General features: G+C 46.2%; 1 protein-coding gene across 2 annotated transcripts in view; it reads left to right on the top strand.

Annotated features, from left to right (window-relative positions):
- Pdk1 (Phosphoinositide-dependent kinase 1) overlaps positions 1–25,510 on the top strand; it is a 776,015-nt gene that overhangs the window by 220,417 nt on the left and 530,088 nt on the right. For both annotated transcript variants that reach the window (XM_068378675.1, XM_068378674.1), the window contains exon 4: positions 25,486–25,510. This exon is cut by the window's right edge and continues 56 nt beyond it. In XM_068378675.1, the coding sequence (XP_068234776.1) occupies positions 25,486–25,510 (25 nt within the window). The remainder of the gene's footprint in view (positions 1–25,485) is intronic.

Here is a 25,510-nt window from a genome sequence, read left to right as displayed (position 1 = left end):
GGCTCAGAGATTCAAGCAATTCCACATCAATATTCTGGAGGCCATGGCAGTCTTCTTATCCCTCAAAAAGTTACACTTGAAGAACAATATTCACATCCGGCTAGTCTTACACAGCAAAGTAATAGTTCATTGTATCAACAGGCAAGGGTCAAGATCTCCCCAAATAAATCATGTAATGTTAGCCATTATTTTTGTTGGCTCAGAGGAGGAGGTGGCATCTGTCAGCTTCTCATGATGGCCTGCACGTTACTTCATTTTTCTCCCACCCCTTTGCTAGCTGGAGGCTTCTATTTCACAATAGCTCAGCTGCGATGTGGAATGAAGCATGAGGGCCGTATGGCAGCACTGAAAGATGATAGGATATATAACGGCTCCTCACTTATCTTTCCCCTTAGAGGATTAGACTAGGTAAGGTCTGTTTGGGGTGCAGATATCTATGGTTATCTTACGATACGTCCCTGATTATACACTATGTCTTCGGATAGTCGTTCCGGGGATTAGAACCCTGTGATACCTGAAGGTAATTCTCTTGTAATATCAGTCGCAGAAATATTATACTGTAGAAAGTTGCCGGAGGGAACTTCCATCAGGACGACATGGCTCGAGCCCAAAAATAGATTTTTCCTACGTCAAAATCCCTTATATATACAGTATATATATATATATATATATATATATACATATATATACATATATATATATATATACATATATATACATATATATATATATATACATATATATATATATATATACATATATATACATATATATATACATATATATATATATATACATATATATACATATATATACATATATATAATATATATATATATACATATATATACATATATATACATATATATACATATATATACATATATATACATATATATATATATATATATATATACATATATACATATATACATATATATATATATATATATACAGTGAGCCCTCGCTACTTCGCGGTTCGACCATCGCGGATTCACCACTTCGCGGATTTTTTTCATAACGCATGTATATACAAAAATCGCGGATTTTCCGGAAATTTCGAAAATACCGCGATGTGACCGATGGTGCGAGATTGGAGAAAGTAAGGAAAATTGAATCATGATTGATTTTCAATATAAATGAAACTTTGAGGAGCAACAAAGATATCATTTGTTAGAGAGATAGAGAGAGGTAAGGAATGGGAGGTAGTGAAAAGTAGCCCACAGAGAGAGAGAGAGAGAGAGAGAGAGAGAGAGAGAGAGAGCGTGTGTGTGTGTTTGTTGTTTTAAATGTAACAAAAAAAAAATTTTATAGGTTATAACACATTGGTGCTTATGTAATATCAACTGTATACTGTAGACGGTTTGAATAAGTTAAGAAATGGTATAAACGATACTTTGTTAGCGTATTCGTACACTCTCAAGAGCTGCACCTAGACGTCAGCTGATCTAATCACAGCCAAAAGTAAAACAAAAAGAAGTCAACAATACTCAATTTTTAAAACACACCCGAAATTTAAAAACAAAAGTACACGCTTTCTCAATGTGCAATTAACTATTTAAAGAGTAGCAATTTTCTAGAATAAAATGATGTTTCCCAAAAAATAGTGGTTTGCTGATGAAATCGGATGCCGTATTTTTAGCAACGATTGAAATGGATGTAAACTCGGCATAATTTTTTCGTTTCGTATTTGATTGACACTAAGAAAACTAATTTTAGTGTCTTCATCTATTTGTAAGTATTGTATAACACGAAGAGAGAGAGAGAGAGAGAGAGGAGAGAGAGAGAGAGAGAGAATGAATCAGCTGTTGTAATGGAATGCCGTGTTTTTGTTTCGTGAGAATTTCATCGCCACGACTATAACAACAACATACTGTACTGAACTTTACAGTATTATACAGACTACTGTAATATGATAAAGTAAAATATTTGTAATAACCTATTTTATATGAAATGGGGCTATTTTTTTTGTTTAAAATTTACATTTACGTACGTAAAACAACTCTCTCTCTCTCTCTCTCTCTCTCTCTCTCTCTCTCTCTTTCGTAAATTGTTTTCCTGCTTTACTACGTATGTATGATTTTATATAGATACGGTGAATAATATTTGTAATAACATATTTTCTAAAAGCTTTTACTGTAATATCATTATTTATCACTTTCATCATGCGCGTTAAATGCCTTCGTTTGTTTACTGAGCGTACTTTATGACGCTGTCGTTTCAGGCGGCGTCATAAAGAAAAACCTTTCATTTGGAAGTCCTAAGAAAAATTAAGTAAAACATTGGTAGGTAATAACAAAATCAACATACTGTACTGAATAATCAATATAATCGATGCAAAAACTAACCTATACACAGATGTGTAAATGCGTTTGTTTCTTCATTATGATCAGAGATAAACGTAAACAAAACATTGGTTGCCATTTTTTATCGTGCTTTTTGGCGTGTTTAGGAAACGCATGATATAAAATCGCCTTTGATATTTGTGCCTGTTTTAATTTAGGGTACTGTAGTACATGCATTAAGTGTTCTGTACATTAAAGGGTAGTTTGTTAACATTACTACGTACAAGGGAAGGTTTTAAAAGTCTGAATATACATGTTAAATAAATAGGTAAATATGGTGTCACTACTTCGCAGATTTTCACCTATCGCGGTCGGGTCTGGAACCTATCTACCGCGATAAACGAGGGTTCACTGTATATATATATATATATATATGCAGTGGAACCTCTACACACGAACGTATCTACATCCGAATTTTCCAACATCCGAAGTAAAATTCGAGCAAATTTTTTACTCTACACCCGAATTTTTTTTCGACACACGAAGTAAGCAATTTTCGTTGTACCGGTTGTATGGTTGTATCCAAATTTTTCTACACGCGAAGTACAATTCGAACACGTTCCTACTCTACACCCGAATGTTTTTTTCGACACCCGAAGTAAACAATACTCGTACGCGTAGTCGATGCTCATAGCGCCTGAAGTGTTTTTTATTTCCTCCGATAGAAGGCAGCACTTCGACCTCGGAGGGACCCTCAATTAGCGCGGCTTGGGTCAGTCCTCTCTGCTCATCGGCTTCTTGCAGTTGTGCTCTGTGCGTTCTGGTATCAACTCTGTTTTAATCGTGAATTTTTACGTGCATCCTTTAACGGTAATTTACGTAAAGTATGGGTCCTAAAAGGCTTAGTTTTGCCAGTGGTAGTGGTAGTGGTGAGAAAAGGAAGAAGGAAATGCTTTCTTTAGAAGTTAAGCAGGAAATTATTGAAAAACATGAGTGTGGTGTGAGTGAAATTGCTAAACAGTATGGCCGTAATATGTCGATGATCTCGACAATCCTTAAACAGAAGGAAGCTATTAAAGCAGTGAAACCTTTTAAGGGGATCACCATAATTTCAAAACGCAGTAGCCCTATCATAGAAGAGATGGAACGACTTCTGCTAGTGTGGATCAAGGACAGAGAGATCGTTGGCGACACCATCACCGAGACCGTCATATGGGAAAATTCGTTTCTACATCCGAAGTTGGTTCTGGAACGGATTAAATTCGTATGTAGAGGTTCCACTGTACATTGAAATAGGATTAATCCGTGGTTGAGCCCAAAAACCTATGATAACTTCTTAATAAACTACTACACATAATTTTCCCATGAGAAAAATGCACACTAAATTAGATAATAGACATGTAAATAAGAAGAATTAGCAAAAAATGATGAATAAGAAACAGGTTTTTAGCGTCACTTTACCTTAGAAACTCCAGCGCAGGTGTTGTTAGTCTTGCTACGCAGAGAGGAGACGGACGGGCGGCGAGGAGGTAGAGAGGTTAACTACGATAAACCTACACTACCGTAACTTATTCTAACTTACACTAAGTGAACTTTAACATAACTTAGCTTATTTTTTTTTTTTTTTATATATTTTTTTTTACATTTTCTTTTTTTCTTTTTGATGATTACATAATTTTAATCACTTTCACTTTCTACACTTAAAATTGACTGAATTTCTTTCGTTTCACTCTTTTCCGTTTTCTTTGTTTCACTTTCTTCCGGTTCACTCTTTGCCGTTTTCTTCGAATCACTTGCATCCTCTTCATCACGAGTTCGCTTCGCAGTTTTTTTAAAGAAATTATCGATAGATAATTGCTTGGTACGGCTTTTCAGAATGTATCGAAAGTGAGTTAGGCAAACATCATCGATCTGCGAAACTACACGACAAACCTGCAATTTCTTTGGATGGTATTTGTCGATGAAGTCGACCACGTCTTGATATTTTCCTAACACCTCTTTTATATGCGCCGAACCTAACATATGTTCTACCTCCTCGCTCCCTTCCTCGTCATCACTCATGTGCTCATGGAGTTTCTTGTGCTCATCCGTGGTAAGTTCGTCGTGATGTTCGGTGACGAGTTCCGTAACGTCATCTGCGTCGACCTCCAGACCCATGGACTTGCCAAGGAAGACGATTTCCTCTACGTCTTCCGCTGCACCCACCACGGGATCAGGTTTGGGGTCAAAACCCTCGAAATCTCGGGGAGAAACTGCATCAGGCCACAGCTTCTTCCAGGCAGAATTGAGGGTTCGTCGAGTTAATCCCACCCAAGCCTGATCTATGATCTTCAAGCAGTGCACGATGTTGAAGTGGCCCCTCCAAAATTCACGCAAAGTTAAGTTGGTGCTTTGTGTGACATTAAAGCACTGCTTAAATAAGTGCTTGGTGTACAGCTTCTTAAAATTAGAGATGACTTGCTGGTCCATGGGCTGGAGGATAGAGGTGGTATTCGGTGGAAGATACAGCACCTTTATGAACTTAAATTCATCGAAGATATCATCTTCAAGTCCGGGGGGGGGGGGGGGGGGGGGTGAGCGGGTGCATTGTCAAGGCATAGCAGGCACTTTAAAGGCAATTTCTGTTCATGAAGATACTTCTTCACAGAAGGGCCGACAACTTGGTTAACCCATTGCACAAAGAATTGCCTAGTGACCCAGGCCTTCGAGTTGGATCGCCAGAAAACATGAAGCTGATCCTTATCGACGTTGTGTGCCTTAAAGGCCCTAGGGTTCTCTGAGTGGTAAACCAGTAAGGGCTTGACTTCAAAGTCCCCGCTAGCGTTGGCACATAGGGCAAGAGTCAACCGATCCTTCATTGGCTTATGCCCAGGCAATTTCTTCTCTTCGGCGGTGATGTAGGTTCGACTCGGCATCTTCTTCCAAAACAGCCCGGTTTCATCATAAGTAAACACTTGCTGCTCTACGTAGCCTTCTTCCTGCACGATCTTTTCGAAGTTTTTGACAAAGTCAGCTGCAGCCTTTGTGTCCGCACTAGCAGCCTCTCCGTGGCGAACAACTGAATGAATCCTGGACCGTTTCTTAAATTTCTCGAACCAGCCACGAGATGCCTTGAAATCATCTGAGGAAGGCTCGGTTGAAATCTCCCCAGCATCACCCCCAGAGCTCTCCTCCTTCAAGTCCGTAAAGATGGCGTGCGCCTTCTCGCAGATGACGGTCTCGGTGATGGTGTCGTCAATGATCTCTCTGTCCTTGATCCACACTAGCAGAAGTCGTTCCATCTCTTCTATGATAGGGCTACGGCGTTTTGAAATTATGGTGATCCCCTTAGAAGGTTTCACTGCTTTAATAGCTTCCTTCTGTTTAAGGATTGTCGAGATCGTCGACATATTACGGCCATACTGTTTAGCAATTTCACTCACGTGGACGCCACGCTCATGTTTTTCAATAATTTCCTGCTTAACTTCTAAAGAAAGCATTTCCTTCTTCCTTTTCTCACCACTACCACTGGTAAAACTAAGCCTTTTAGGACCCATACTTTACGTAAATTACCGTTAAAGGATGCACGTAAAAATTCACGATTAAAACAGAGTTAATAGCAGAACGCACAAAGCACAACCGCAAGAAGCCGACGAGCACAGAGGACTGACCCAAGCCGCGCTAATTGAGGGTCCCTCCGAGGTCGAAGTGCTGCCTTCTATTGGCGGAAATAAAAAACACTTCAGGCGCTATGAGCACCGACTACGCGTACAAGTATTGTTTACTTCGGGTGTCGAAAAAAACATTCAGGTGTAGAGTAGGAACGTGTTCGAATTGTACTTCGCGTGTAGAAAAATTCGGATACAACCATACAACCAGTACGACGAAAATTGCTTACTTCGTGTGTCGAAATGAAATTCGGGTGTAGAGTCAAAAATTTGCTCGAATTTTACTTCGGATGTTGGAAAATTTGGATGTAGATACGTTCGTGTGTAGAGGTTCCACTGTATTCTTATGGGAAAATTCGTTTCTACATCCGAACATTTTCTACATCCGAAGTTGGTCCTGGAACGGATTAAATTCGTATGTAGAGGTTCCACTGTAATACCAGACGTTGCTACAAACTGTGATAAGAATACAACTTTATAACACATGTACTTTCGTGAGGCTGCCTAAACAAGCGAGATTTTCTTTTTCTCTGTCATTTTGCCCTCTCTTAAAACTCTGCTCAAAATTTAGTAAACGTCAACAGTAATTATCCCCCATATGTAGAAGTAAAGTAGTCAACACTATCAGCGAGGTCTAACGTGGTATTTTCAAATTCCTCTACAGTGCCCTGTTGTGATAGGATTCTCAGTCTTTTTAAATGTAAAACCTGATTTCTAAAACTGATTAATATCTGAGCTATTTGAATAACAAGGCATGATTCAAGAACTGTAAACTTCAAATTTTGATTCAGTGTTCTTTAATCCTAAAACCTGATCCCTGCTGGGTGCAGTGCTGTTACTCTGTAAAATAAAAAAAGGGCAAATTACACTATGACAGATTTGGACAAAGGGCTCAAAAAATAGAAAATATTAGAAAAAAAAAACATTGAACAAAAAATCAGTTAAAAAAATAATTTTAATTTTCCCTAGTTATATATATACTGTATTTTTTTTACACCGTTTAGTAAGGAATTTGAGGTCCTACCTCAAAATAAGAGCAGCAGCTAGCCACGGTGTACCAGCTCTTTTCGTCAGCACGAGGAGGGTCAAGAGGAGGCTCACAAAAATCTCTATCTCTGCTTGCTTTCTCAAGGTATTTGATCACGTACTTAATCCAGATCCTCCTCCAATACGTCGACCTAAAGCTCACAATGTCAGAGGCTTAGGTATGTCCCTGGCTTTGAAATGCAACTACTCTTTGAAACAGTTTGTACAAGCGGGCATGTGAAAGCATCAGACAACCTTCACCACCCACTACCTGCAAGACGTTACCCACAGGAGACTCGCTACGATTTCTATCGGTCCTCTGGTGGCTTCACAACAGCTAGTTTAATACCTCAAGCTCCTTGATGGACAATTAGCAGGAGGTTGACGGCATTGGTTACCCAGTTTTAATATGAGTGAATGAATAAGAATGATTGGCTCTTTCTTTTCTTCATTCTTCCCTCTCTTGGTGAAATCAGCATCCAGAGTTATCTGCACAGCTGACCTCACCAACTGCAGGTAAACCATTGTTCCCCTGTGTAACCTGGTATTGTGTCAATACTGTTAGGTCCCCATACCCTGAAGAGGTGGTGTTAGGAATTTCTTGGTGACCTCGGACGATTCATATGACTCGGAAAAATTCTACCTTGACAGTCACATTGCTAATACAATATTATAAACACACAGCTTGTGTAGGCCGTAGACCATGCATAGCAAGGTTTTACCGAGGTGTAGGGTTTCTACTTACTATATACTAACACACATAGAGGTGAGTCCCTGGGTCAAAGCCAAAAAGCCAATTGTTCCGACACAAATACAAACCTTTTGCTATTTGTAGGGGTATTACTTTTGGCAAAGCTGAAAGATGAGCCATGTTAATTTTAGCGAGAGATAACCCCCCATCCGCTAGTTAGCAGGGGGGGGGTTTGGGTTGCCCGGCTACCTTGCTCACTCACACACCTGGACTGAGCAACCACTTTGTTTTCTGGTTAGGAAGAGGACGGACATACTGCCGCTTTCTCTTTTCAGTGTATGCATGGCTGTTGATTGAAATATCTCATGCGTATTTGTCCATGCCCCAAAGGTTGCTCTTGCATTACATTCATGTCTGCCGGGGAGACGGACCCCCACCTGCTGTGTCCGGCTTGTTGTGGCTGCCGATGGTCAAGGGATGACACCTGTAGTAACTGTGGGGAGTGGTCTGCCTCCCAGTGGGAGAGGTTCAGGTAATGGAAGAAGGAGAAGGCCAAGTGTGATTTTTCTCCTTCGGGGTCTTCCTCAAGGTCAAAGAAATCATGGTCTTCTTCTTCTACCCCCCAATCTCTTCACGAAGCTGCTCCTCTGCCAGTCCTCCCTGAGGAACGTCCGAGTAGCAGTGCAGCTTTAACATCTTGTCATTTTGACCATCACTGTATGTTGATGGCCCCCCTTCTAAAGACATCCTTTTCGGGCTCCTTCAGTTAGGGGTCAAAGCGGAGGTTGTCATCTTCCTTACGGGAGGTTGATCCTCCCTATGTGGGCGCAGGCGCTGCAGCCCGTCGGTCGGACTTTTGGTCTTCTGTGACCGACACTGAGGACAATGCGAATCCACCGGGGTTGGTGGAGGAGCAGAGTCAGGGGAACATCTCTCTCATTCTCGAGAGGACCCCTTATGGGCAGCGGTCTGAGTATGCATTGTTCTAACCTCCAGGGGTTCGTTGGGTGGAGGAGTTGATTGATTGATTTAAAGTTTTCAGGCATCCTGACATCTAAGGTCATTGACGCCGTGTAGGAGTTCTTGACTCCTCGTCACCCTGGGCAAGCTCCTCCCCCTGCTGTGAAGATAGGCCTTTTTGGACCATCAGGTTCAAATCATGAGGACTCCCTGGATTCTTTTGACGGTCACTCCTTGGGCTGACATGACCAGGTGCTTTCAGGCTTACTTTGCGATGAGCCTCCTGCCTCTCGTTTCCCCGGGCATTCGGGTCCAGGTCTCGCTAAGTCTTCGGACTTGCGAGGCCACGAGCCTTCGGGCTCCGGTGTAAGCCTTTGGACATGCGCGACCCGGGACCTCCTGATCCTGGTCTCGCTGAGCCTTCCGGTTCTCTTGGGACTGAATCCTTGGATTCACATTACCCTGAGCCTTCGGACTCTCGTAACAGAAGACCTCCCGGTCCTTGTCAAGCTGGACCTTCAGGCTCTCGTGACACCGGACCCTCGGGTTCTCGTTACACTGAGCCTTCGGGTTCTCATAACAGAAAACCTCCCGGTCCTTTTCACGGTGAGCCCTGGGGCTGTCGTACCTGGGGGCCATCGAGTTCTTATGGCCCGGAACCTTCGGGTTCTAGTTATGTTGAGCTCGCAACTCCGGTTAAGCTGAGCCTCTGGGCTCTCGTGCCACCCGTCACGCTGAGCCTTTGGGCTCTCGTGATAGGGAAACTTTGGTCTCCCATTGCGATAAACCTGCACTGGCTACGCTGAGCCTTTGGACTCTTGTGCTTCCTGTTACGCTGAGCATTCATGCTCTTGTAACTGAGAACCTTTGGTCCCCCTTTGCGCTGAGCCTCCGAGCTCACTCAACCCTGGTTATGCTGAAACTGTCGGCTCTTAAGACCTCCGCTACGCTGAGCCTGTCAGCTCTCGTAGCTGAGAATATTCAGATTCTCGTCACGTTGAGCCTTCAGGGGTCTCGTGACTGGCGTTGCGCTGAGCCGCTGGGTTCTTGTGACCCTCGTGGACCTCCGGGTTCTCGTTGCGTGAGACCGTGAGGTGCACACGACCCGATTGTCGAACGATCTTTCCATCTCTAGAGATTTGGTGACGCAGAACCCTCGGGTTCTTGTCATCCTGATCCCTAGGGGTCACGCGACCTAGAGCGTCCTCGCCCTCTGGTTGCTCCTCCTCATGGGTTTCCTGGTCTTGTACCTGCTCAGCCCTATGTTGTGTCGCGTGGCAGAACAGCGCCGTGTGACCACTACTTGTAGTAGTGGTTTGCGGACTGCGGCCAGACGTAGCACCCAGACTGCTTAGTGTCCAAATGCTGACTACACCCCAGATTTTCACTACACAAAAAAACACGGTGGAATGCCCAGAGATCTGCAGAAAAAGTAAACAATCAAGAAAAAACTTGGCACTTGGCACCACCCCTTGATTTTATACAGGTGAAGGGGACCCAGCTAGAACTGCTGAACTTTCCATTATCTTTTCTTGCCTTAAGCTTGCTGAATAAACAAGTAGTATGACCGTTGATTTAATTCTGGAGGAAAATCAGCAATCTATAATAGCTAGCTTTCTCTTCTTTAAGTAAGATTTTTCCAAGGTTAAGTAGACTTTAAGAACATTAGGAGAAAAAAAACTTTAAAGCAACTCTAGGGTGGTGGACAGGACGCTGTGTGGGAGGAGATGTATTGAAAAAAAAAAAATTATTAACAAGTTTTATATCCAAAATGATAAAAAACAAGTAGGTTGAGAATAACCTTGAATGTGAATTTACAGTCCTACAATAACTACAGTAGACTAAAAATGATAGGAAAAACAAAAAACAAACTGCCCACACATCCTACAGTATATGCAAATGCAAGTTACTAAGTAAGGATTTCCTGTTGGGATCATTAACGCCACTATCCCTGTTATTGACACTGTTGTTAACCCAAGCCAATGGCACCAAATCAAACATGTAAGTGGGGGTATGTTCAGTAAATAACATTGATTATGACAATCCATGCATCTTGGGAATGACGTGTTTCGATTACTTTGTCTTTGAAATCTACACTCTTATTCATGACAGTACTTCTCTGTTCTATTCTTCTGAATTACCTTTAATTATGTCCAACAGCAATAAATTAAATTCTTGTAAATACCACAGGAAACAAAAAGCTCGGTATTCAGGTGATACCTCTATGCTTCAGGTGGCAAACACAACACCAATCGATGATTTTGATTCTAGGTTGAATTCATTTCGAGTGAAACGTGAGATTGGTTACTCTTGCCAACACCTGAATCTTCAATTAGCACAACTTTGAGTAAATAATCATATTCATTGTCCCTTTTCCCCATTTTTCACTGGCAAAAATGACCATAAGTAACCAAATGTATTTGGGAAATTAAAAGGCCACCAATGTTAACAAAAGAAATTTATCACAAATTTTCTGTCACCTTAACCTGGACGGATGTTTTAAAAATCATTAGCTAATCTTTTCAGGTCGACTAGAACCAAGATGTCTGAAATACAACCGGATCAGAACTGAGATGTTCCTCACGATCAACCAAAATGACAAACCGTTACGCCTCTTCTTGACTCCCTACTGAGTGTAGGGCTTGAGATCAAATACCTGTTAAGAGAAACAAAAACAGATAAATCATATTTAGGGGCTTGAGGTTCATTAAACAAAAACAATGAACAAAATGACAAATTTTTAAGTAATTTGTATTTTTCTTTACATACAAACAATTAGTAAAGTTTTTTTTCACAAACCTACCTCATTACCTGCTCATGGTATTCTCGTTGCGAGATGAGATACCATCACTGTTTTTGGCTGCTGGGCGAGATTCTCATCAATATCGCCAGTCTCGCAGGCCTCCACCTGCCCAAGACAGTTGTTGCCCATACTTCAAGGTCTTGATCCTCCCCAAAAGGAAGGGAAGGCCTGTTCCTATCCTGCGTGCAGGAAAGGAGCCTCGGAAGCCTTCACAGGTTTCCAAGCCAAGGGCTCCATGCCACCCCAAAGACCCCACTCCCAGTACATCAGGGGCTCGTGACCCCCCGTGGCTGAGCTCATTATTCAATGTAATGCGGGAGGCTTTGACGGGAGTTGTTCCCCGTTCCCAGTCCTTGGGCGGCACTCGAAGGTTCTCTTTTCTGCAAGCTCTCCTCCCAGGTGCTGCTCCTCCTGTCGATCCCGCGGAGGCGGAGCAGGAGACGGAACATGCCTTTGGGCAGGTTTTATCCTGCATTCGCACCATCATTGGGTTACCAGATCAATCGATAGCCCCTCTTGGAAGTAAGGATGATCTCCTTGGCCAGGTGTCTGGCACCCAGAGATCCCTTAAGGCCAGTGCAGCTTTGCCCTGGTTAAAAGGGTTGAAAGGTGCCAGACAGAAGGCAGTTGCCTAGGCCACTGGTTTGTCCACCTCTCTTCGTTCCAGCGCCTCCGCCAGACTCCTCCCGCCACCTTACGTGCAGCAGAGGAGGTACTATGAGATCTTCGGTGAACCTCTCCCAGCCTTGCCTCTTGACTATTCTATAGAGGCACTCTCGAAGGGTACGCACTTCGAGAGACTATCGGGACCTCCAGTCTTGTTTTTCGGCCTCTGAGATACTCAACTAGGAAAAGGTCGCTAAGTTCCTCATGCAGGCAACTTTGTGGCTCTATTTCTGGTTAGGATCGCTAGGACGACTGATCCGGTCACTGAACGGGTCTTGGGAGTCCACTCAGAAGTTGATTGAGACTTTTCTGTTGTCCGGAAACTGTGTAATCGAATTCCTCTCTCATCAAGTGGTGATCCTTTGGGTCAACACCATTTTGAAGAGGAGGGATGCAGTCATCGGGAAGTTTCATTGGCAACTTCCTCAGGCCGAGGTTTCAAGTCTAAGAAACTCCCCTTTTGGGGGAAGTTCCTTGTTCCATACTGATGATGTCAAGCAGGTGGCTGAGAGATGGAAAAAGTCAAACCATGACTCCTCATTCACAAGGCTCTGACATCCACTCCTTACCATCTTCAGCCACAGAAGAAGACATCTTTCAAACTGCCGATGAATGGGGCTAGGGACTTTACAAAGGCTCCAATAGTGTCTAAGAAGTCCTTCCGAGGCAGAAAGTCCTTCCATGGAGATAAATGGAAGGGATGTGGCTCAGGCCGATCGCACTTAGGGGGGGCAATTCTCCCATATGTCTACCTGAAGGGGGATGCCTGCAAAGCTGCTGTCCAAGGTGGTGGCACCATTGGGCAGAGCCCTGGACGGTCTAGTCGATTCGTTCAAGGTATCGCATTCCATTCACTCTATCTCTCTCTACTAACTCGGGATCCAGCCCCAATGAACACCTGTGCAAAGGGATCCGCAAACGAGTCAGCCCTTTGGGCAGAAGTCCAGACCATGTTGGAGAAGGTTGCTCTCCAAGAGGTCCTCGACGGGTCTCCAGGTTTTTACAGTAGACTCTTTCTTGTGAAAAAGGCGCCTATAAGCTGGAGACCAGTCATCGATCTCACGGCCCTGAACAGGTTTGTCAATCAGACCTCGTTCAGGATGGAGACAGTCGACACAGTCAGACAAGCAATAAGACTGCAGGACTTCCTGTGCACACTGGATCTCAAGGATGCATACTTCCAGATCCCAATCCATCCGTCTTCCCAGAAGTATCTAAGATTCAAGCTAAACTAGAAGCATTACCAGTTTAAGGTGTTGTGTTTCGGTGTTGCAACAGCACCACAGGTGTTCACGAGACTGTTCGCCCTTGTGTCAGCACGGGTTTACAGAATTGGCATCCATCTCCTTAGATACTTAGACGACGGGATATTCTAGCAGACTCTGTAGTAACCCTTCTTCGCCATTGAGACAAGGTTTTGAGGTTTTGCTAAGATCTAGGGATCGTGATAAACTTTGAGAAGTCTCATCTGCTCCCATTGCCAAAACTGGTATACCTGGTCATGCTAATAGACATTATAAGGAACATAGCTTTTCCATCTGACTTAAGGATTCTGAGGCTGAGGAAGGTAGCACAGTTCTTCCTCAGGCGAGAAGAGCTCTCAGTCCAGAGCTGACTTTGTCTGCTCAGCCATCTAACATCGCTGGCCCGTCTAGTTCTCAATGGGCGTCACAGAATGAGAATGCTCCAATGACGACTAAAATCAAAATGGAATCAGTCCACCGATTCCCAGGATCTTCTAGTGCGAATATGACAGGATGAGCGGATGGACCTCAAATGGTGGCTTGCGGACAAAAACCTCTGCAAAGGGGTCGATCTTCTCATTCCTCCCCCTGAATTGATGTTCTTTTCAGATGCGTCATGCTGCACCACACCACTTCCGGCCAGTGGTCCGAATCAGAAAGGTATCAGCTCATAAATCTCTTAGAGATGAGGGCAGTCGTCCTTGTCTTCCAAAAGTTCCACTAGTTCCTGGCGGGGCACTCAGTGGTGTTGATGAGTGACAACACCATGGTAGTAGCTTTCATAAACAAGCAAGGTGATACCTTTTCTCAGCTGCTGTGCCATCTAGCAGTAGAGATACTCAGATGGGGGAAGACAACTCGATGACCCTATTTGTGCGCTTCGTTCCAGGAAAATGGAATGTGCTTGCAGACAATCTGAGCAGAGCGACTCAGTGGACTCCGAGTGGTCTTTGAATCCTATAGTAACCAACAAAGTCCTGACTTTGTGGGGTTCCCCGACTGTGGACTTTTTCGCAACGACCTTGAACTTCGGGCTCCCTCTGTACTGTTCCCCAGTCCCGGATCCCCAGACATTCTGGCAAGATGCATTCCAACAACAGAGGGAGAACATCGAAGTGTACGCGTTTCCCCCGTTTTATCTAATGAGAAAAGTCCTCAATCAAATCATGATAAGCAAGAACCTATCAGTGACACTACAGTAATAGCCCCACTATGGCATCAGGCAGAATGGTTCCTAGACCTTCTGCACCTCCTCAAGGAGATCCAGAGGAAGCTCCCTCTACGCCACGATCTACTCAAACAGCCATGTGCTAACATCTACCCCAAAACCGCAGCTTTGCTTCGGCTTTAAGCAGGACCTCTGGCATCTCCTCACACAGAGGAGCTTTTCGCAACATGTTGCGGAAAGAATGGCTGGACACCTCAGATGCTCCTCAGTGTCAGTCTACTAGGCAAAGTGGTCACTTTTCTGTGGCTGGTGTCATGGAAGAGGGAATCAATGCCCTCAATGCCTCTGTTCCAACAATAGCGAAGTTCCTTGTACACTTTCGTGAAGAAATGCTTCTCTTGGTTTCTGCAGTCAAAGGCTACCATTCAGCCTTGAGTCTTGCGTTTAAACTGAAAGGAGTAGATATTTCCTTCTCGTTGGAATTTTCCTTACTCATACGGAGTCATGAGATTTCTTGTCCCCAGTCAGAAGTTAGACCTCCTCCTTGGAATGTGGTTTGGCCTTTCAATCCCTGAAGGGTACTCCACATGAACCATTACGCTAGGCAACATATCGTCACCATACTTGGAAGATGGTATTCCTACTCACTTTGGCTTTGGCCAAGAGAGTTAGTGAGCTGCATGGTCTATCTTCTGATGTCTCCCATTCAAGGAGATGGGGGAAGTAATTCTCAACTTCATCCCTGAGTTTATTGCTAAGACTTAAGATCCTGGTGCACTGGATCCTAGATTTAGTCCATTCAGGATAGTTTACGTTCTGTAACCGAAGATCCAAACCACTGGTACTTGGCCTAGTGAGGAGTCTGAGGTGTTACCTAAAGAGAACAGCAGTAGATCGCTCCCTGTGTCAGCACTGTTCGTCAGCATGGGGAAGGTCAAGAGGAGGGTCACGAGGAATACTATCTCCTCCTGGATTAGGAAGGTGATTGATTTCGCCCTCAATCCAGACCCTCCTCCTCAAAAACGACCAAGACCTAATGGCGCCAAGGGCATTGCAACGTCTCTGGTATTGCAAACAGGTGTGTGGAAACGTCAGATCACCTTCACCACCCACTACCTGCAAGACGTAACCCACAGAAACATGGATACGTTTTCCATTGGCCCTGTGGTGGCTGCACAACAAGTGGTCTAAAACACCTCAAGCTCCTTGATGGATAAATAGCATAAGGTTGAGGGCTGAAGTTACCCTGGTTAGTCTTGGGTGAATGAGTAAGAATGACTGGCTTCCTCCTTCTTTTCGCCTTCTCCTCCTCTGGGAAACTCAGCTCCATGGTACCCAGCACAGCTGACCTCATCTCTCTGCAGGTAAGATTTACTTTACTTGTGTATCCTAAGTATAGAAATAATACTTGCATTGTGTTCCTCAATACCCCTGTGAAGAAGGCTTTTGGGTAAAGTCTTAGGACTCTCGTGTTCTTATGACTCGAGTTCCTATTTAAAGACCAGTCACAGTGTTAATTTTTACAAACACACAGCTTCTGCAGGCCGGTAATTATGCATAGCACATATTTTTAGTGGGGTTAGGATTCTTACTACATTCAGTCACATATCGAAGGAGAGAGAACGTCGGGTCAAAGCAAAAGCCAGTTGGTGAGGACTTTCTCCCACCTAGGAGTGAGTCACACATAATAAATAGTAAAAGGTTTGTAGTTGTTTCGGAACAAATGACAAATTTTTAAGTAATTTATTTTTTTCTAACATACAAACCTAGAGTTATTTATACAAATTGGCTCTCCAGCCCTGTCCCCCAAGAAGTCCTGTCAGAAAGAAAAGTGGTTGCTCAGCCCAGGTGTGTGAGTGTACGGGGTAGCTGAGCTACCCCCACCCGCTAAAATAAAAATGGCTCCTATTTCAGCTTTGCCGAAAATAATTATTATTATTTGCTTAGCTACAACCCTAGTTGGGAAAGCAGGATGCTATAAGCCCAGGAGCTCCAACAGGGAAAGTAGCCCAGTGAGGAATGGAAAAAGGAAAATAAAATATTTTAAGAAGAATAACAACATTAAAATAAATATCTCCTATATAAACTATAAAAACTTTAACAAAACAAGAGGAAGAGAAATAAGATAGAATAGTGTGGTTGAGTGTACCCTCAAGCAAGAGAACTCTAACCCAAGGTAGTGGAAGACCATGGTACAGATGCTATGGCACTACCCAAGACTAGAGAACAATGGTTTGATTTTGGAGTGTCTTTCTCCTAGAAGAGCTGCTTATCATAGCTAAAGAGTTTCTTCTACCCTTACCAAGAGGAAAGTAGCCACTGAACAATATCAGTTCAGTAACCCCTTGAGTAAAGAAGAATTGTTTGGTAATCTGTGTTGTCAGGTGTATGAGGACAGAGGAGAATATGTAAAGAATAGTCCAGACTATTCAGTGTGTGTGTAGGAAAAGGGAAAATGAACTGTAGCCAGAGAGAAGGATCCATTGTAGTACTGTCTGGCCAATCAAAAGACCCCAAACTCTCTAGCGGTACCCCTAATAAATAGCTCCAGGTTTGTATGGTAGGAAAAATACAGTTGTTCCGTAACCGAAATACAAACCACACTATTTACATTGGGTTTACTTTCGGCGTAGCTGAAATTGACGAGCCATTAGATTTTAACGAGGGTTTACTACCCCGCGCTAGTTAGCAGGGGTAGGGGGAGGGGAAGTTTGCTACCCCTCCCCCCCTCACACACCGGTGAAATGTCTCACTTCATTTTTGGCTTGGACGATGGACAGACGTGCCTGTCTTCGTCCTCGCTTGGCAGCCATTATTTGTTTTGTCTTTACTTAATCACTTACTTTTCTTATACTCAATATATATGTAAAAACTTTTTCGTGTTTATGTATATATTTGAGTATAGAAATCAGTAAGTTTCCTTTTCAGAGTTCGTGCTTGTGTGTGTAGTGTACGATATCTCCGTGGAGCCTCGGCAGTTAGGCCCCCACGGTGTAATTTCATGGGTCGCGATCGAGTTTGACTACGGTCTTTCTCTCTCTCTCTCTTGAGGTCATTCACCCTTTACTACGTTTTACCTTTACTACGTCTGAGTAGCTTCCTTCCCGTGTGGGTGGGGTTGCTACGCCGTACATTTTGTCTCAATTAGTTTATGAATCTAAGTGTATTTGTTGACTTTTCAGTTTTTGTAGAACGATTCCTTTCGGGGTTTTCGTTCTTTATTTAGTGAACATTCATATTTAAATTACATAATTACATAATTACATAATTATAATTGTTATAATTCTGTGTTTGTTACAGCTCTCCTTCCGTGAGTGTAAGTGGTCTTGAGGGCACGTGCCTGTTGTTTATTTCTTGTGTTCTTTTTCCTCGGGATTCCTCTTCGGAGTCTTCCCGGGGGAATGAATGTTAACTAATGATTTTTGTTATTTATTTTTCAGTTAACGATCTAGTTTCATTTCTGTAATGTGGCAACGAAGCGAGCTGTCTTGTTGGGGCCTGGGGAATCTGCTGTTGCTGCCTCCCCTATAGATCTTCGTCAGGGGCGTGTCTCCTTCTCCTGGAAGTGCTCCCGTGACGACTGACAGCTCTCCAGTTCATTTTAGAACACTCAGGAGGCTCGCATCCTTGGGTGGGTAACTTCTCTTCCGAGGGAAATTTTCCCGTCCAGGCTTGAGTTTTTTCCCTTCGGGGGGAACTCCTCTTGCCTTTATTTTGTTCCTGGTCCTCCGGCGGTTTTGCTCTTGGTGCTGAGCGACCGCTTTTGTAACCTTGCTCAAGGGGCTGAGCGGTTGCAAGCTCGGACCATGGAATTTGTGCGACTATGCTCTTGGTGCTGAGCGGTCTCACCTGCAGTTACGCTCAAGGGTCTGAGCAACTGCAGGAGACCCTCTTCGAGAGGATTGCTCTTTTTAGGTCACTGGCTGACCCGTCTCTTCTACGAAGTGTTCCTCTTTCGTTCGCGAGGGAGGACACTTATAGAGACTCCTCTTCGGAGGAGTCTTCTGCTGTTGTTGCTGATGTTGCTGAAGGCTCAGTTTCCTTCGGGGGCTTCCGAGCCCTACGGTCTCTCCTGCGAGTGCTTCTCCCCCGGGGGGGAGTTCACCACAGAGACTCCTCTTCGGAGGACTCTGTCTGCTGTTGTTGCTGAAGGCTCAATCCCCTTCGGGGGGCAGCTGAGCCCTACGGTCTCTCCCGCGAGGGCTTCTCCCCCGAGGGGGAGTGCACCACAGAGACACCTCTTCGAAGGCCTCTGTCTGCTGTTGTTGCTGAAGCCTCTGTCCCCTTCGGGGGGCAGTTGAGCCTACGGTGTCTCCTGCGAGTGCTTCTCCCCTGGGGAGGAGTTCACCACAGAGACTCCTCTTCGGAGGACTCCTCCTGCTGTTGTTGCTGTTGTTGCTGAGGGCTCAGTTTCCCTTTGGGGACAGCTGATGCCTACGGTCTCTCCTGCAAGTGACTCTTCCCCTCGGGGGAGGTCACGTTCAGAGACTCCTCTTTGGAGGTCGGAGGGTGTTGCACCTGTCCAAGGTCGTCTTCATCTTTGTTCGACGTTCTCCGCAGAGGACCCTCCTCGACGAGTTCCGACCGTTGCTGCTGCTTCTCCTGCCAGACCTTCTAGTCTTCACCTCCATTCCTGGACGCCAACACACCCCGTTTTACAACGGGCACCGGTACCTTCGGGTCTAAGGGGCTTATTCCACAGTGTGGGTAAGTCCCTTAAGTGCCAGGTTTTTTCCTGCGCGCCCACGATCTCCTGCGCGCCCGCGCATAGTAGCGCTCTAGCGCTCGCCTGTTGTGGACCACGATCTCCGGTAGCTGAGTCTCGCCGTAGATCTTCTTCCTGCTCGCCAGCGCTCACCTGTCCTTCTGTGCGCCAGCTCTCTTCAGCGTTCACCTGTCCTTCTGTGCGGCAGCTCTCTTCAGTTGGCCAGCGCACATCTGCGCGCCCTTTCCTGCAATGCGCCAATGGGCGCCAACAGTTTTCCTGAACGCCCAGGATCGCCTGCTTGACAGCTCGCATCAGCGCTCTCCTTCCTGATGCACTTGCGCGCCTTCTGATTAGCGCGATGCGCGCTAACGTTCGCCCTCTCGCCCACGATCTATCAGACCTGGGCGCAGGCAAGAAGTTTTCCTGTCGCCTTCTCGCCGTCAACCTTCTCTAGTCTCTTACTCGTCAGCGATCTCCTATGCGCCCGCGCGATTCTTCGCCTGCGCGCTAGCGTTTCTAACGCACCACCGCTCGCCAACGCGCCATTGCTTGCCAACGCGCCATCGCTTGCCAACGCGCCTTCACTCGCCTTCGGGCCATCGTTCGCCAAGACGCGCTATCACTCGTCAACGCGCCATCGCTCGCATACGCGCCATCGGTCTCCTGGCCGCCTGCGCTCGCCCTCGCGCCCGCGCGACCACTCGCCCACGTGCCCGCGCACATGCGCACCCATGTTCGCCTGCGCGCGAACCAACAGTGTTCCATCGCGCGACCGCCAGCGCGATTCCTGCCAGTAAGCCATCGCTCGCCAACGCGCCATCGCTCGCCTACGCGTCATCGCTCGCCTGCGCACTATGGAATTCCGACCGCCAGCTCTCGTCCTTCCAACCACGCTCGCCCTCCTTCTGCGCTCCCTCGCGCTCTTTTGTCTGCGTGCCCGCGCATGGGCGCTTCCACGTTCGCCCACGCGCGAACCATTGATTTACCATCGCGCGAGCTCCAGGGCGATTGCGACCGCGATTCCCGTCGGGGTTTCGCAACACGGGCAACCTGGCGAGTCTTCTGGAGCGCGTATTTCCAGAACACGGTCTTCACCCCGTAAACGCAGAGCATGGCACGTGCAAGAGCAGGAAGAATCTTCAGGGAGGCCTGAGCAACATTCTTCTTTCCAGAACCTGGTTTAGCCCTTCCTCCTCACCATTCCCTGGAAGGGTCTTGCCAGGGAGTTTTTCTTTTGAGATTTCTCCATCGGGCAGGGGGTGACTGATTTAGCCCTTCCTCTTCACCATTTCGTGGAAGGGGCTTACCAGGCCTTTCCCTCCCCGGTTGCGACCCGAGGTTTTGTACAAGGAAGCTCCAGGAAGATCATGGGTACTTTCCTTCTCTCGGGCTTAAGCACCTTTGCGTTCCGTCGCCAAGTTTCGAACTTGCGGGCAAACTCGATGTTGGAGCATCTAGACGCAGTGACCGAGGGCTTCCTCTCGGGAGTCCCATCCGTGGATGTCGACAAGCTCAGACACTCCTCCATCCTTGGGAAGAGCTTGTTTGACCCCAAGGACAGAGAAATGGACAGCTGTTGTGCGGAGGGAGTCGAATTCCGTTTTCACTCCTTCAAGGCGCTTACTTCCAGACCCTGCAAGCCTCCGACGCCTCTTCATTCAGCCTCGTCAGCCTAGGTTATCGGAACTGGCTACGGCAGCTAAGACAAGGTGTACAATAGCAGTCCCCTCCTGTCAGGGACAGGTAGGACGGGAAGTTCTTCCGGGGAGGCATAATCCTAGAGGGAGCGGCAGAGTTCACAAACTCTAGGATTGGCAACCCCCTTGCAGGTCCCACGCCCGGGGGATGCCTAAGGTTACTCGTCCGGATAACAGCTTCCCGATGCCGATTCCTGCACGATCTCCATGATCAGCCAAGGATATCGCGCCTCGCTCTTAACATCTCTCCTCCACTGTCAGCGAATCCAGTGTCGCTGAGCCTCTAGGCCATGGGGTCGGCAAGAGGTTTGCCCGTTGGGCAGAAGGAGCCATGATTTAGGAGAAGGTCCTCCATAGGGTCGTCGACGGCTTCCCCCCGGCTTCTTCAGTCGATCCTTTCTTGTTGAAAAGCATCTGAGACGGGAGTTCCGTCGTCGACCTCTCAGCTCTGATCAAGTTTGTCGAACAAACTTCGTCCAGCGTGGAACAGCAGAGTCGATCAGACTGGTAACGAGACCGCAAGACTCCTTATGCCCTGGATCGGAAGGACGGGTACTTCCAGGTCCCATTCCATCCATCTTCCAGGAAGCACTTGGAATTCAGCCTAGACTACAGATGTTCCTGCTTAAGATGCTGTGTGGCAATCCCGCCGCAGCATCGCAGGTTTTCACCAAAGAACTCTCCCTGCTTTCCTCATGGCCGCTCAGGAGCAGGCTTCCGCCTCCTTCGCTTTTTGGAGGTCTGGCCAACTCCGGTAGTCTCGGGTTCGACCTTCTTCAACACCGGGACCACCTTCCTGGACTTTACCAAGAGTGAGGGATCATGGTAATTCGCTAGGAGCCTTCTCTACTTCTGCCTCAACATCTGGAATATCTAGCCATGATATTGACTCCTTCTCTGAGCCTTCCCTTCAGTTGACTGTGGCAAGGCTGAGGAGAGTCGCAGAACCTTTTCTCAGTCAAGGAGACCTTTCAGCCCTATCTTGGAACGTTTCCTGGGTCCCCTTTCCTCATTGACCCGTCTACGTCCCGAACGGTCGCCTCAGAATAAGTTCCCTGTTAGGCGGCCCAAGTTCCAGTGGAATCAAAGCAACGATTAACCGGACTTTCTGGCCCCTATGGGACCAGCAGAACGATTAGACCTGCAATTGGTGTTGGGTGTTGACCTGTGGAACCTCTTGCATGGGAGTGGATATTCTCGTCCTTTCCCCGCATTTGATGCTGTTCTCGGACTCGTCAAAGAAAAGGGGGGGGGGGGGGCATGTTCCGGTTCATGCCTATGGTCAGGACCTGAAGGGTACCTCCTCATCATTCAGGTAGGCTTAGAGGCCGTAGTCTGGCCCTTCTACAGATCCTGCTGAGTCGCTCCGTGCGCGACAACTCCATGGTACTGGCGTATTCCAACCAGCAGGGAGGTACATTTTCATACTTTCGCATCTTGCAGTAGCGATACTGAGATGATCCGAAGTCCACTCGATACCGCTATTGGCTCGCTCATTCCGGGCAGAGGAATGTTCTCTCCGACAATCTGAGCAGAACCTCACAGATAGAGAGCACCTGGGGGTCTTTGGCCTCTAGTAACCAGCAAGTCCTGGCCTGGGGGACCTGATCACGACAGCCTGGAACTTCAAGCTTCCGCTGTTCTTCCCCCCAGTCTCAGACCCCAAGACTCTTTGGCAAGATGCTTTCCGGTGACGGTGGGACAGCATCAACGCCTACGTCTTCCCACCTTTGTTGTCTGTTGAGGAGGGGGCTCAACGAGACCAGGTTGTCTGTCAACCTTTCGATGGCCCTGAGAGCTCCACTGCAACTATACGCAGTACGGTTTCCGGACCTTCTGCATCCCCTGACGGAACTCCCGGGAGAGCTTCTTCCACGACACAGGCTACTTAAACAACCACACTACAACATCTTTCACAAGCAGTAGCATCGCTTCGGCTTCATGCCTGGAGACACTACGCCGCCTCCTCACGAAGAGACAACCCGCAACAGTCGCGGAGCGGAGGTCGCGTCACCTGCGATAGTCATCCGCAGGGGTCTACTAGGCGAAGTGGAGAGTCTTCTGTGGTTGGTGTCGTGGGAGAGGTACCTCTTCCCTTGAGGGCTCTACTCCAGCAATAACGGAGTTATTGCTTATCGGCGGGAGGAAACTCGTTTCTGCTCTCGGCAGTGAAGCCTATCGCTCAGCCTTTCCCTGGCCTTCAGGCTGAAGGAATAGATTTCTTCCTTCCCGCTGGATCTTTCTTCGCTCATGCGAAGCTACGAACGTACCTGCCCCCAGTCGGAGTGAGACCTCCTCCATGGAGCATGGTTCGGACTCTTAAGTCCCTTAAGAGATCTTCTTACGAACCATTACCTCAGGCCTCTGATCGTCGTACGTCTTGGAGGATGGTGCTCCCGCTCGCTCTGGCCTCGGCCAGTGTGTAAGCAATCTTCATGGTCTCGTACGACTCCGCCCTTTCCAGAGAATAGGGGGAGGTAACATTCAGGTTCGCTCCTGAGTTGTTTTCTAGACTCAGAATCTTGGAGTCCCGGACCTTCGGTTCGACTCCTTCAAGATTTCGAGTCTCCGTTCTGTATCAGATGACCCAGACCTTCTCCTTGCCAGTAAAGGAACCGAGGGGTTATCTTTGAGAACAGCTGCAGTTTGTCCTCACTTGCAAGCCCGGTTTGGGAGCACAGGAAGGACACAGGGGAGAGTCACCAGTATGCCTTTTCAGCTCTGACTCAAGGGCATTCATCTTAACCTGAATCCAGACCCTCCCCTGTCACGTTGCCCTACAGCACGATGTCGGATACATCGCAACGTCCCTCGCCTTCAAGAAGAACTACTCTGTGACGCATGTGCTACAAGCTGGAGTCTGGAAGCGTCTAATGACCTTCGCAGCCCACTTCCTGCAGGACGTGACCCACAGGGGTATCGATACGTTTCTATCGCTCTGTGGTGGCTACACAACAGCTGATCTAACCTCAGGCTCCTTTTTGGACATGTAGCAGAAGATTGAGGGCATTGTTACCAGGTTTTAGACTGCATGAACGGAAGAAGTATGTCTGGCCCTTACTTCTTTCTTCATCGTCCCCTCTACTGGGGAAGCAGCATCCTGGTCTCTGCATAGCTGACCTCAAACCTCTGCAGGTAAACCATGCTTCCTTGTGTTCCAAGTATTGAGACAATACTGTCGCGACCCCCATACCCGGACGAGGTGGTATTGGGAACGTCCTAACCCAGAGTTCCTTCTAGAACTCCAGGTCAACTGCCTAGGACGGGTCACACTTTCTTCCTTCACACACAAGCTTATGTAGGCCACACGTTTCCTTGCGGAGCAAGGAACTTGTGAGGTGCAGGGACTCCTTTTCTCGAGTGCGACTCACTCGGATTCTGAGTCCCCGGGTAAGCCAAAGCTAGTATGGCTGGGGACTTTCCACCCTTCCTAAGGGGTAAGTCACCCAATGTAAATAGCGTGGTTTGTATTTCGGTTACGGAACAAATGACAAATTCGGAGATTATTTGTATTTTTCCTAACCATACAAACCTTAGCTATTTACACATATTTGCCCGCCAGCCCTGTCCCCCAAGTCAAGTCCTACCTCTAAGTGAAGTGGGACATTTCACCGGTGTGTGAGGGGGGAAGGGGTAGCAAACTACCCCTCCCCCTACCCCTGCTAACTAGCATGGGGTAGTAAACCCTCGTTAAAATCTAATGGCTCGTCAATTTCAGCTACGCCGAAAGTAAACCCAATGTAAATAGCTAAGGTTTGTATGGTTAGGAAAAATACAAATTATCTCCGAATTTGTCATATTACTTACAAATTTGTCATATTGGCAGGGACTTCCACCCTCCTAATGGGTGAGTCAGTCCCTATAAATAGTGTTGGTTTGTATTCCAGTTATGGAACAACTGGCAAATTTGGAAGTAATTTGTATTTTTCGAATGATACAAACCTTAAGCTATTTATTAAGATTGGTCTGCTAGCACAAATCCCCCTTGAAGTCCTACCTACAAGCAAAGTGAGTTACAGTCACAGGTGTGTGAGTGAGAAGGGTAGCTGCTACTAACCCACCCCCCACTGCTAACTAGCAGGTAGGTGGTTAACCCTCGCTAGAATTCTATTGGCTCGTCTTTCAGCTTTACCAAAAATAATACCCCTATAATTAGCTACCTGTACACATTTGTATCGTCAGGGGAAATACAAATTACAGTACTTCCAAATTTGTCATATTTCAATGCAGTAATTAGAATATGTAGGATTTATGGAGGTTCCCACCTTCGTTCTCACATATCTCTTGAGTTTTATCAACTTGAAAAAAGAATGAGATCAAAATAGCGCCTAGAGTTAGTGAAGGTGTATTCTCTTCTAACGCATACGGCAACTACTCTTACCATCGGGACTGAAGGGTGTTTCATATCTTTTTATACGCAATAGCACATGAGTTCCCTGGTAACTTTGGAAATAATAAATTTCAGTTTAAACTCATAGTTCATAGTATTCATGATAATTTAATTATTGTTTGTTTATGAATGATTTGTAATTCATAGCTCAAAGATTTTCATTTCTTATGTTGATGTTCATGACTTTTTCCATTTTACAGATAACCAAAGGTATTGGAGATAAAA

The sequence above is a fragment of the Palaemon carinicauda genome, chromosome 8 (genome assembly GCF_036898095.1).
Source record: "Palaemon carinicauda isolate YSFRI2023 chromosome 8, ASM3689809v2, whole genome shotgun sequence".
NCBI classification, from domain to species: Eukaryota; Metazoa; Arthropoda; class Malacostraca; order Decapoda; family Palaemonidae; genus Palaemon; species Palaemon carinicauda.
Note: the sequence above shows the minus strand (reverse complement) of the source record. Positions and strands in the feature narration are given on the sequence as shown.